At 37.4% G+C, this 13,238-nt stretch overlaps 1 protein-coding gene across 1 annotated transcript in view; it reads right to left on the reverse strand.

Moving 5' to 3' along the window:
* DPYD (dihydropyrimidine dehydrogenase) overlaps nucleotides 1–13,238 on the reverse strand; it is a gene marked incomplete at both ends in the record, with an annotated part of 741,074 nt that overhangs the window by 102,513 nt on the left and 625,323 nt on the right. The window contains one exon of the mRNA XM_084242233.1: nucleotides 8,932–9,111. Within this exon, the coding sequence (XP_084098359.1) occupies nucleotides 8,932–9,111 (180 nt within the window). The remainder of the gene's footprint in view (nucleotides 1–8,931; nucleotides 9,112–13,238) is intronic.

A 13,238-nucleotide genomic window follows, 5' to 3' on the forward strand; every position in this document is an offset into this window, starting at 1 on the left:
TGATATATGACCTGAGAATTTTCACAAAAGATAGAAGAAATCAACTCATAAATTAATTGCTCTCAAGTCTTCTTTTACCTTAAAATTACCCATGTATTCTGGATATGGATATATCACATTTCCAAATGACCTTACAATATCCCTATTTGTTACAATTATGAAAATAACTGTCATATATTGAATGTCTGACATTTTACACTTTACATACGTGATTTCAGATCTTTGTAAAGCACCTGTAAGATAGCTCTGATCATCTCAATTTGCAGCTGTAGAAGGAGGCTTCATCTAAATGACCCAAGTTTTCCAGGAGTAAGACACTGAACCTGCATTCAAATCTAGATCTGCGGGACTCCAAACACATTAGTTTTTTTTTCACTACAATACATTTACCCCTTTGTAGGATCATTACACACAAATAGGGCATCCTATACTCTGAACTATAAGAGGAGGCCATCAAGTTTATCTAACATTTTTTTCCCATCTAGGTCAGAATAATCACCATTTATAAGATACATATCTGCCCTATTCTTTAAGTATACTTGGCATTTCAGCATTCTACCTGAGATGCTTCTCAAATAATCTGATGACCTTTAGAGATGTAGATAAGTCCCCATAACAACTATGCAGTAGGTTCTAATTTGGCAATTTTAGAAATTTTGAACTTCCAGAGAGTGGTGCTTTTTTTTTCCCCCCAGGTCTTATCAAATGAGCTAAAACAATGAAAAGTATTTAGGTGCATGTGATCTTTCTGTGATCATAGAAAGTGACCACAGTAGTACTGTTTTCTATTTCAATCCTTAAGCAAGTAACTGATAGAAATGAAGATTGTAATCTGGAAGTTTTCTAACAATATAATGTGCCCAACTGGCAGCCCCAGGGAGAATAATTGGCAGGAGAGAGCTGGAAGGGGTGAAAATAACATGAATGAATGGACTAGAGGGCCCTACGATGAACTTTTAGGAAAATGCCTTTCACCTCCTGTCTCCCTTTTTGGGTTTGCTCTGCAAGTGATCATTAGAGAAAAGAGCAAAAAAAGGTATCATACCTACATAGGCAGTCACTGAAAAAGCTTATAGGCAGGTCCCTCACTATGGATTTTTCACTCTAAGTTTCCATATACTTATTGATTACATTGAATTTTGTCAAGTGATTCCATTTTACATTTATTAAGTACTTTGTTATTATTAACATATAATACATCTATTCTAGTCACTTTTTTCTGAGATGAAAGTATTATGGATTTTTTCCTCCTATTCTATGACTTGAATTTTCATTTTCATAAATGTCTTTTGAGGAACAGTAGTTAATTTTGATTGTAATTTTTTTTTTGGTACAGTTTTCTCTCTATCCTAAGAAATTTTTCCTTGTTCTAAGGTCATGAAGCTATTATTTGTGTTTTCCTTTAAGATTTTACTTTCATATCTATGACATATTAAAAATTACTTTTGTGTCCTGTGCAAGGAAAGTATGGCATTCATTTTTTGAACATGTATATATGTGTGTTTGTTAATTCTAACATCATTTATAGATAAAGCTTCCAATCTCCATTGGATTGTTTTGGCACTTCTGTCAAAAATCAATTGAGTGTATATGTGTGGGTCTATTTCCAGACTTTATATCTGTTCTATTGATCTGTTTGTCTATCCTGACACCAACATGCTTGATTACCTTAAATTTATAAAAATCTTGAAGACAGTTCAAATGTTCTAACTTTGTTCCTTTTCAGATAATTGTGGAGATTCTAGCTCCTTTGTAAATTTTAGAATCAGCTTGTCAACTATAAAAACGTGTTGGGATTTTGACTGAAATCATGATATATCTACAGTTTAAACTGGAGATATTTGGCATTTTAACACATTCTCCATTAATTGTTCTCAGCAATCCTTCATAGTTTTCAGTGTGAATATTGCATATATTTAAATCTGCTCTTAAATATTTTATGGTTTTTAAATGTTATTGTATATGGCATTTTAAAATTTAATTTTCCAATTGTTCATTACTCCTATTGTTCACACAGCAATACAACTGACTTATTTATTTTTTGTAACATGCAACTTTGCTAAGTACACTTCCTGATTTCAATAGTGTTTTATATAGGTTATTTACCGCTTTCTATGTACATAATATTACCAGTTGAAAATAAAAGTATTCTGTGCAATTCTAATTACATGATGCTAAAGGAATATGAATGAACTAATCTATGATGATAAAAACCAGATAGTGTCTGTTTTTGTTGGTGGGTACAAGGGATGGATAGCAACTGGGAAAATGCAGAAGAGAATCTTCTGAGGTGTGGGAAGTATTCAGTCTCTTGATAATAGTCAGGATTTCCTGGGTACATGCATTCATCAAAACTCATCAAATGGTTTATTTTAGACCTGTGCATTTTTCTTTGTGTCAATTCTATATTACCTTGGAAAAAATTAAAAGCATGGGAAAATAAATAGTATGAAAGACATAATATTTTTTAAATTGTAGTCAGATTTGGTCAGAGATGGTTCCTTGCTTTGCTTCTGGGAGTATAATCTGAGTTAACCCATATTGGCACTGCAACCAAAGGGTCCCATGGCTTGGGGATAAATGGAAGCCCTATTGCACATCGGAGATCAGTTGGACCACAACAGAAGGGACACTGAAGAGGTAAGTGTTTAATTATGCAAGAGGTATGGAGAGAAGCACCTGGAGGCTGTGTCAAACCACAGCTTGCCTGCCACCTTGTTTGCAGCCCTGGATAGGGGAGAACTCAGTGGTGTGGAGATGCATACCACTGACTGAGAGGAGATACATTTGGAGGAGCTGGGGTGCTCCCAGAAGGCCAAGTCCCCAGTAAGAGAAACAAGGACAGAGTGCTGGGCAACATCCCCTCCCTCATGCCACAGGACTGGTATGAGCTTGTGGAGCTCACTGATGACACCCAGAGAGACTTGGGTCTGGAGGCCAGAGAGGAAGATCAGTGGTGCCACAGACACTTGCCAACACTTGGCCCCCACTCCCACACTGTCTGGATACCATCAGGTACCTCCCTTGACCCCTCACTCAATGGTTGCAAGATCAGTTCTCTGGATCTCTGGAAGCCTGGAGAGGCCAAACATATTAAATCATATGAAGTCATTTATAACAACATGATGGACCTGAAGGGAATTACGTTAAAGGAAATAAGTCAGAAGGAGAAAGACTCATACTAAATGGTTTCCATTCATTTGTGGAATATGGAGGAACAAAATGAAGAGTCAAATGACACCAAACCAAAAACAAGTCCTAGAACTCTGCCTATAACACTGAGGCTATCAGAGGGGGAGAGGAACAGAGGGCAGAAGGGGAAGAAGACACAGAATAGATTAGGATGGAGGACTATAGTTGCCTCCCTTGGTGGTGGGTGTGCTGTGCTAACTTATATTTGAGGAGGTGGGATGCTTTATTTCTCAACCACATAGTGTTGTAAACCAGTTACCTTAATAAAAAATATTTAAAAAAATATACATAGGAGACGCCACTCTCTTCTTCATATATTGTCAGTATATTTTTTTATAATGGTTTTGCTTGTGAAGTTATAGATTCCTGTTGAACACTTTTTTGTTCTCTCTGCGTTGGATAACATGCCAGAAACAAATATATAGTTAGACATCGACATATGAAATACCACAGGCGTTTTATAAAATTGTATTATTTTGACTTTAAAATAACATGGAAGTGATGCATCTGGTCAAACGGATGCACCAATTTTGGTTTCTACTATTGAAACAAAGCCTTGTTTTTCAAGTTGCTATACAAGCACTATGACAGTTTTTCTGATTATATCCTAGTGAAGGCTTTTTAATGAGCACAGATTATATTCACTTACTAATATACTGATAGGTATTTCATCATATTTTAAGACCTACTGAAAGTAATTTGGCATGTTTACTGTTTTCTTCTAAAATGACTGTTATTCTTGAAAGTACCTGGCTGGAATTTTAATTATAAATTGGCTTTATTTTTTTTCCTCCTAAATAAGGATACCATAGTTTGTACAACTTAATTCTATAAGCATTTAGCTTTGTGCTAGATGCTTGAAAAATGAAATATAAATAAGACATGCTCGCTGTTCTCAAGATGCTCATAATCGTAAGATCAATGATGGACAAGAAGAAACAGAACTAGAAGATAATGTGACAGCTGCAATATGTGTGCAAATGGCTCAAGGAGTGACTGGAATTTCCTGAAGGGAGAGGAAGAGGGAGATAGAAGACTTCATGAACAAGGAAGTGACATTTAAAAATAGATCTTATAATAAATGAGTGATTGATCAATATATTCATTCAGCAATTCAGCTACCATGTGGCTAAGCTCCTGTGGTTGACACTGTGTCTGCACCAGGGCACATGGTGTGATGGAGGCCCTCAAGAAGTTGACATTCTAGGCACACTTTGACAAGACAAAAAAGTGAAGGTTGCTCACCTGACTACCTCATTCTCTCCATTCTGGCCTCTTTCCTTCTCATCTCTCTGAGCTACATTCACACAAAAGAGAGTTTTAAGTTCAAAATTTATGTTTCTTCTTTTTACCTTCTTTTCATTTCTGACATAATGGGAAAACTAATGACCTGCTAAGTCAAGTGATGATTAATGATGCTCCTACTAGACTGTTTTTTTCAACATTCACTTACTCATTTTCTTACTCAATCACAATTATAAAGTCCTTATTCTATATCAGTGGGTGTCCAAGAAATTAGGATACAAAGATGAATACAACAAGTGTGCTTAAGGTCTAGTAAAGGGAACATACCTGTAAAAATTCATATGCTGCATGACACCTGCAGCCTGTGAGGCTGATAAAGACAAAGAGAAATTAAATCTGAAGTAGAGGTCTGAGAGTAATTCCAAAAAGGATATACTTGAGAATTTCTCTTTATAGAACTGGAAAGATTTTGCAGATAGAGGGAGCAGCATGTGAACATACATGCAGACCCTGCATTGTTTCCTTTTCAAGGGCTCTTGCTTAAGAATCCCTTTTGCATCCCAAACAGAGAATAGTAAGGACATTTCCCTCCATGTTTTCTGGGTGTACAATTTTCTGATCTAATATTAGAGGATCATCTAGTTGTTTTTTTTTTTTTCATTTTTCTTAAGCAATCACAATACAATTCTTATTTGTCACACATACAGATACCAAATGCCAACATTTTATTTTCTAATGTCACTAAAATTACATATTCTTTGCTTCCAGCTCTAAAGAAGAATTTGTGGAGGGCCTCCCCTTGTGGCACAGTGGTTGCGCGCAGGGCTGCGAGGCTGCCTGCAGCCTCTGCAGCGCCAGTTCATTCCCTGGCCACTGGCGAGGGTACCACAAAAAAAAAAAAAAAAAGAATTTGTGGATGAAGGTGTTATTTGTGGATAAAGGTGTTATTGGATTCATATTCTCATTTTAGCATGATAATACTTAAATTATCTAAAGTCCTTGGGGCAAATGTATCTCAGAATTCAGAGTTGTCTTTTGGATGTTAGACAGGTAAAATGGTGCACATATCTCTAGCAAGGTATGGGGGAGCAACCTAGAATCAAACACCTTAGTCTTTTCACAGCAAACATTTAAATGTTTGCTCTAAGAGGAATAAATAAAGATTACAAATAGCCTCACATCAGTTCAGATCAGTTTTGCTGCCAAATGAGTTATATGAAACATTTGGTTTCAGCGCTTTTTGGTTTTCAGAATTGTTAATGAAGGATTGTGGACTGGTATGATTATCTTCATTTTATAGTTTTCGAAACAGATTTAGAGAGATTAATCAACTTGCTCAAGTTGCCTACCTAGTAAGTAATGAAGCAGCAAGCACACCTAACAGTTTTATTCTGAACTCTGCTAATCACCACTGTCCTATATGTAGCAGGTAACCACTGCACTTCCATGGAGTTGTCTAGGTTTTCTCCAGGAAGAGAGGGAAACAGGATGACTGAGTATAAAATACCAAGGTGTTTGCTACCGAGACCCTTCCATTCTGATGAACCTATGAATAAATAGTTTGTTCCTTATTCCCAACAGGCTTTCTACTTGATGTTTAATAGGACACTGGATACCAAGTCTTTGATAGCAAAGTGTTTCTGTCCTCACAACTCTGTTTACATTTTTTTTTATGCTACTGTACATGAATTTCCTGCCCTGGTTCCTTACAGTATTTTCAACTGCTGGCCATTCAGAACCCATCGAGCTGCTTCTCTGGATTTCCTCTCCTGCCTCTCTACTTCATTTCTTTACTAGCTCAAAAAATTATTTGCATCTTTTTCTTTCAAGAGAAGCTTGTATTGTGCTCATTGAGAACTTCTCGATCACTGACTAGTTTACAGATATTCTCTTTTTCATCCCTTTGAGGAACACAGTCATTGAAGCTCTTCTTTCCCATCTGGATGTTAAGTTGCAGGTTCCCGGACTTACTTCTGACCGATTGAATCAGGATCTCTGGGGGAGGGGGCATCGGAGTGGACATTTTCCACAAGTGAGCCACCTGGTACCCAAGTACCAACAGTTCAAGATCAACAGCTCAGAGGTGATGCAGTTCCCAATTGCTCTTCCTGTGGGATTCATTTTCTTACCGGCACAAATGCATACAACTGGTTCTATAAGATCAGCGCCAACTATAAATGCCTGACTTCTAGCCCTTTCAAAGCCTGCTGAAGAAACATCGCTTGGGAAGTTTAATCAATTAGTAAGTGAGGTATACTTAGGGAGGGTATATTCAATATATTAATTGCTTAAAAGAAAACATGACTAATTTGGCTAAATCCTTGTTTCCACCATTAGAGTCTCAATTTCTCTCAATCTTCAAACACTGCATTGTAATTGGTTTCCTCTAAATTTCTACTCTAATTTATTCTAGCCTGACCTCTGAGTGAAAGATTAAGTAGAGTAACAATTGTACTTTCGAAATAAATCTTTCCTGTTTAAAGAAGCAAACTACTTCTAGTGGGTCATTCTAAAAAAGGGACTATCACTGCTCCTGTTTTCCCTGTGGCACGAAAACATTGCAAAGAGTAGAATCCTATTCTTTAGCGAATGTAAGCATAATATGAATTATTTTCAAAAACCCTCCTCTTCCCTCTCTGTCCCCAACCCAGCAACACTAGGAAGGAACAATTAGGAAGCCACCTGTACCTTGGATCCAATGTGCTTTGATTCACTATTAGGGATATTAACCTAAAGGGGATAGTCACCTATTGTTTTAGTCATGTCAGCCTGCACCAGAGAATTCAGGAGCACAGATCTATTAGCAGACCATCTGCTTGTTCTTCAACTTAGCTCCGAAAAATGAATCACTAATATAATCACATAGGCAAAATCTTTTTTAAAACAAATAATAATTCCAAAATTATACTTAGGATTTTAATGAAGGCTGGGCTTACCAAAATAAAGTCTGAATCTAGATTCAAACTATCAGAAAAATCAATTTCCACTCATGTCATTGACACAAGTGTCTCCATCATTATCCATCTTTTATTTGAATATGTAAGTTTTGAAATGAGCGTGGAAGTCCTTTAAAGACAAAATGACACAGTGCAATGCAGAGACTTGCATTTCAGCTCACATGGCAACCACTCAAATTTGAGACAATGCTTTTATCGATGGTCATAATCTATTGTGTCAGAAACCATTTACTTGAGACATTTACATGGAATGAGTAAAAGTTATTTGTGAATTTTTTGCAATTATGAACAGTCTTAGAATATTGATGGTCATTGATAAAGGCAAGAACACTCAGTGTCTAAATACTGCAGACTCAGTTTATGATAATATGATTAGTTACACTAATAATGCTGCTTAGACACAGTTTTGCTAATTACAATATTATAAATATTAATGCCACCCAGCCTTTCTGTTTGATTGCCACTCATAGAATCATTCATCACGGTATTTTCCTGGAATCTATGCTGTAAAGATTTTCTTTCTTCCTTCCTTTTGTTTTTCATTACTGGACTTGCAATCACACACATTATTCTTCAAGAAGTCTTTCTTTTTTGGTTATTATGAGAAAAACAGTGATTTTTCCCTGAAAATTAGCCAAATATAAGTCAGTTCTATGATGTTTCTCTTATTCTTTCTGAGTCCCTAAATCTGCCAACGAAGGCAGAGCACCCAGGGTTTTTGTTTCTCATTCTTTTTCATGTGACCTGTTTCAAGTTAAGATTCATTTGAATTATTAAATGCTTCCTTAAAGAATCTTTTTATACTTGCCTCTCTCTTTTTTTAAGTTAATTATTGATGTAGTGACAAGCTGAAAAGACTAAGAATTATAATTTTTCCCTCCCCTCATTCAGGACTGAAGAAATGTCTCTGACAATGGTTGTCTATTTAGAATATAACAAAGGAAATACAAAGGCAAAATGCTGAATGTTGTTTTAGAAAAGATTTGCTAAAATCACTGTATTATACAAAATGTAAATGTAGTGTATATTTCTCTGAAAATAGCAGTTAGTGAGAAAGTTGGGACATAACCTTTTGAGCCCAGGTTTAACCACATAGCAGCAGCAGTTACAAAAGATACTGATTAGATTTTAATTTTAAAAAACTTCATCATATTATTCAGGACTCTAGTGATTTGATTGTCTTGAAAATAGAAAGGTAATGTTATAATTTCCAGAGCTTGTTAAAGAATAAAGAAATCTCCAGCCTCCCACTGGAAAGAATGCCAGTCATCACCACAGTAAGCAAGAACTTGGAGGCACTTTACACTAAAAACTTCAATCCTTTTTTTTTATATGACCTTGCGTTATATTGGTTTTATAAAGACGTACTCGTAGACCATCACATAGTTGTAATCAAGCCTTCTTCAGAATGATTTTACTGTAGAAATCACTTCCAGCAGGCACTGTAAGTGAGATGGTGGGAGGACAAATAAGAACTGAAATAGAAAGCGAACAAGACGGACTTCTCAAGGACAACACAGGCAAGGACAGCACATACCTTTCCCACGAGTTCAGCAATTCGAGGAACTGGTTTTCCTTTCTGGTGCCTCATGGTAGCTGGACTCTGCCCATCCCAGTCTTGGAGTTCTTCGATGCTTTTCAGATAAAGTAGGGCTTTGAGGCCCGTGCAGTAGTCTTCGATCACAGTAAAATCCTGATTTTGCACAGCACTGCATACCTAGGGAAGACGGAGCAACCAACCAAACATTAAACCAAGAGGTAATTCTCCAAAAAGACTCAATTTTCATTTATCTGACAAAATTTACTATTTGTGCCAAGCACTGTTTAGGCATGACACAGCAATCATTGCCTGGGGGTGCAGTGTGGGGAGGGAGGGGCTGCAAATGGGCTCAGAAACTCTTTCAGGGACAATGAATATTTTCATAAACTTAACATAGTAAGGTTCACAGGTGTATATACATTACAAAATTTTTCAAATTGCACACTCTATGAGCAGTTTATCACAAGTCAGGTAGACCTCAGTACGACTGTTAAAAATAGGATTCAAGGGGCCTCCCCGGTGGCGCAGCAGTTGAGCGCTGGGTTGCGAAGCTGCCTGCAGCCTCTGCAGCACCGGTTCGATCCCCGGCTGCTCCCCGGCCACCAGAGGAGGGTCCCATATGGCGCACAGACCTCTCCTGCCGCCCGCTGCTCTCCTCAGCAGTGTACTTCGGTCCTTCTGCCTGCTCTGCTCCCCGCTCTGGCTCTGGTGAATTCTCTCACCCTCCCGCGCCTCTGACTGTACCCAGTGCTTGTATAAATAAATAAACAAATCTAAAAAAAAAAGGATTCAATCAGGTGAATTTTTAAGGAGACAAATCTGCCACAACAGAAGAAAGTGTAACAGTGTCATCTCCATAGAAAGGGGAGGTTCCATGTTTCCTGCCTCACTTAATAAAGGGTGAGCTGGCTCTGAGGCGAAGCTAGAAAAGACTAGAAGAAGGGTCTGCCTCTCAGAGACAGAAGAGCAGACATGGAGAAACCCATAGAACAGAGAGCCATGAAGAAGTTATGGGGGACAAGGAAGAAGACATTTGAAAGAGATGTGGGTGAGAGACCCATGGTGCGGCTGACAATGGCAACCTTTATCTTGATTTGTACTTTGATTTTGTTTCTTTCCTTCCAGACTTGCCTGGCCTCTTCTGCTCTTTTCCTATGGGACTCTGTCAGAAGGTGCCTTGGACTATGGCAAGCTTTTGGGCCTCAGTGGCCGTGCTTTGGCTGGGTGTCTACCCCAAGAGGATGGGTAACTATATTCTTTCTCTTCTCTCTACTGCACACTAATTCTCTTACATTTATTTTATACTGCCCAATAACAAAAGGGCCTTTTAATCCTCTCATTTTCCTCCACTGGAATTCAGTACCTAGTAGTAGTTCTTGTATCTGGAGGTGGTCATGCTAGAGTGTTGTTCATTAGTTAATTCAACCACCATTTACCCTTGTCTACATCTTCAGTCACATCTACTCTGGTTCTGCTTCTTGTTCAGTGTATTCCTGATCTTTCCTCTTTTCCTCAAATTTGCCATACACTTTGCTTTTCATATAATCTTGCTGCCTAGCAGGCCTTTCCCTGTACATGTGGAACTACCAGTCTTTCCTTAGTCTCATGACAAAAAATACTTTCTCGAGGAGACCTCCAACAGCTCAGAATACATTAAGTCTCCTTTAACTCAGATGTTTTTTACTTAGAACTACAGCATGGCTATTTGATTAACAGCTCACTCCTCAAAAAGACTGATGCTTCAGAAGGGAGGAACCTGTATTAATCTTAGCTACACTGTTATCCCTAGTGATTAGAGCAGCCTTTGCCACTTATCCTGCCCTCATAAATAAATGCTGAATGAATAGATAATTCAGAAAAAAATTTTAATTTTGAGATCATAAGTCATAAAGCACACATAAAAAATTCTAGAATTAAGAGGCTGAATCCAAGAAATTAGGATCCTGCTAATAAAAGTATACTTGAGACTGTGTGTTAAAATTTGAGTTAGAACTTAAAGAATCTGGATTCCATGAGTTGATTTTTTTCAAAGATCTTGCTCCCATTTTGACACCACATATGGATTCCAAAGACTGATTTACAACTTCCAGTAGGACCTCTTACCCCAGATGGTTTACCATCACTTCAAATTCAAAATTTACAATGTGGAATTCAGGACTGTTCCTTATCTATGTTCTAAACCAATCCAATGAAGCAGTCGCTGAAACTGAAGTAAGCAAACCACAACTCATTTTTAATCCCTTTTCCCATATGTTAAATTTTTCATATGTATCACTATGCCTGACAATGCTAACCAACAAAGAAAAATCATGTCATATATGAATATGAGGAAATATCTGAAAATAGGAGAATGAATTAGGTTCTCTATCAATATCTCCTAAAGCCTTCTGGATTCCATTAATAAATGTTATTGTTATCCTCATGCCTAACACACTAGCTAATACATAGCTGTTGCTAGGTAGCTTGAGAGAATTTACTGACAACATGCCAATGGTTTCCAGAATAAGGAATTCTCAGTGGGATATGGTAGTGGTTCCATGCTATGTATGTAAAAGGATATATACGGAATTCTGGGAATACAAACATTTAAAAGGAAGGGGAAAAATGATCATGAAGGACACTAAACAAAAGAGATAAAAGACAATATCAAGGGAGATGTCAAGTGCAACATGAAGGCAAATTAACATTAGGGCTGAAAAGTGACCATTGGATTTAGTAATCAGAAAGATATTCACCTACAGGTGCATTGATAGAGGAGAAGCTTTGCAACATGACAGCCATTTTATGGTTGAGGAATGGGTGGGGACAGAGTAATAGAAGATGAGAGAAAAATTGCTTCTGTAAAAAGTTGGATCCAGAACAAGAGTTAGGGGAATTGGTAGAACCATTTTAAGTCTTTTTTTTTTTCAATTTTTAAGACAAAAAGTGGCTATGTTGTAGCGACTATGGCCACTTTATATTTCAAAATAGGAAAAAATATCTGCATATTAAGTTCCTATCAAAATTGGCTGAATGATAATATGACAATAAAACAATGTAATTTATAATATGTTGTAAGCTCGTATTATGGTAGGTACTCTTATATAGTGTTTAATGTATTATCTTATTTAGTCATCAAAATAACCCTAAGAGGTGGGTTTAATTTTGAGTGCTATTTTATAGATGAGGAGACTGAGTCTTATAGAAGTTAAATGGCTTTCCCAGGTCATATGTTTAGATCATGGAGCCAGAATTCATAACCACACATTCTAATGTGTGGTTATGTCAATGACCAAAGAAAAATTATTTTAATGTAACTACAATTATCTATGACTCCAATCATTCTATGAACCAAATGTGAATGCTTTTAAAATGATCAAATGGGGCCTCCCTGGTGGCGCAAGGCGTTAAGCACTGCACTATGAAGCAATCCACAGCATCTGCAGCATGAGTTCGATCCCGAGCCGGCCAGGGAGAAACCCACATGCGAGGCAGATCTATCCTCTCTCACCTGCTGCTCCCCTCAACAGTATATTTTGTCAGTCTGCTTGTTCTGTTCCCCACTGTCTCCAGTGGATCCTCTCACCCCCTGCATCTCTGGCCTGTGCCCCAGCTTTTGTATGCATAAATAAATAAATCTTTAAAAAAATAAAAAAATAAAATGATCAAATGATTTTCAACCCAAGTATAGCTATTGTTTTGAAAAACCCATACTACTGCTAGATGAACACTGTCAATGAAATACTATTTTATTTACCTTCTAACTTGTATAGTATGAGCAAGAGGCAAACAAAACAAAAATCAAAAACAAAATCCCTGGGCTTCCCCGGTGGCACAGTGGGTTGAGCACTGCACTGTGAAGCTGTCTGCAGCCTCTGAAGCATGGGTTCCATTCCCAGCTGTCCAGGGAGAAACCCACATGGTGTGGCAGACCTCTCCTGCCTCGCCCACTGCTCCCCTCAGCAGTGTCTTTGGTCCGTCTGCCTGTTCTGCTCCCTGCTCTCTCTGGTGAATTCTCTTACCCACCCGTGCCTCTAACTTGTACCCCAGTTCTTTTATAAATAAATAAATCTTTAAAAAAAATCCCTTCACTTCTTATTCTGATGTGCTGTTACTATAGTGTAGGAAGAAGCATTGAAAAAACAATAAATACAGACAAGAATATTTTATATGAAGCCCATTTATACTACATTAAAAAATCTATTTCTCAGAATGAACAATTCAAACATTAATTAGGTCTGTTACAACATTTTAGAGTTCATTTTTTTTTTAGGACATCTGTAAAGAAGTTCATTATAATTTCCTCTATAAGAGTTTTTTTTTTA

Source organism: Talpa europaea, assembly GCF_964194135.1.
Source record: "Talpa europaea genome assembly, chromosome: 9".
Lineage (NCBI taxonomy): Eukaryota > Metazoa > Chordata > Mammalia > Eulipotyphla > Talpidae > Talpa > Talpa europaea.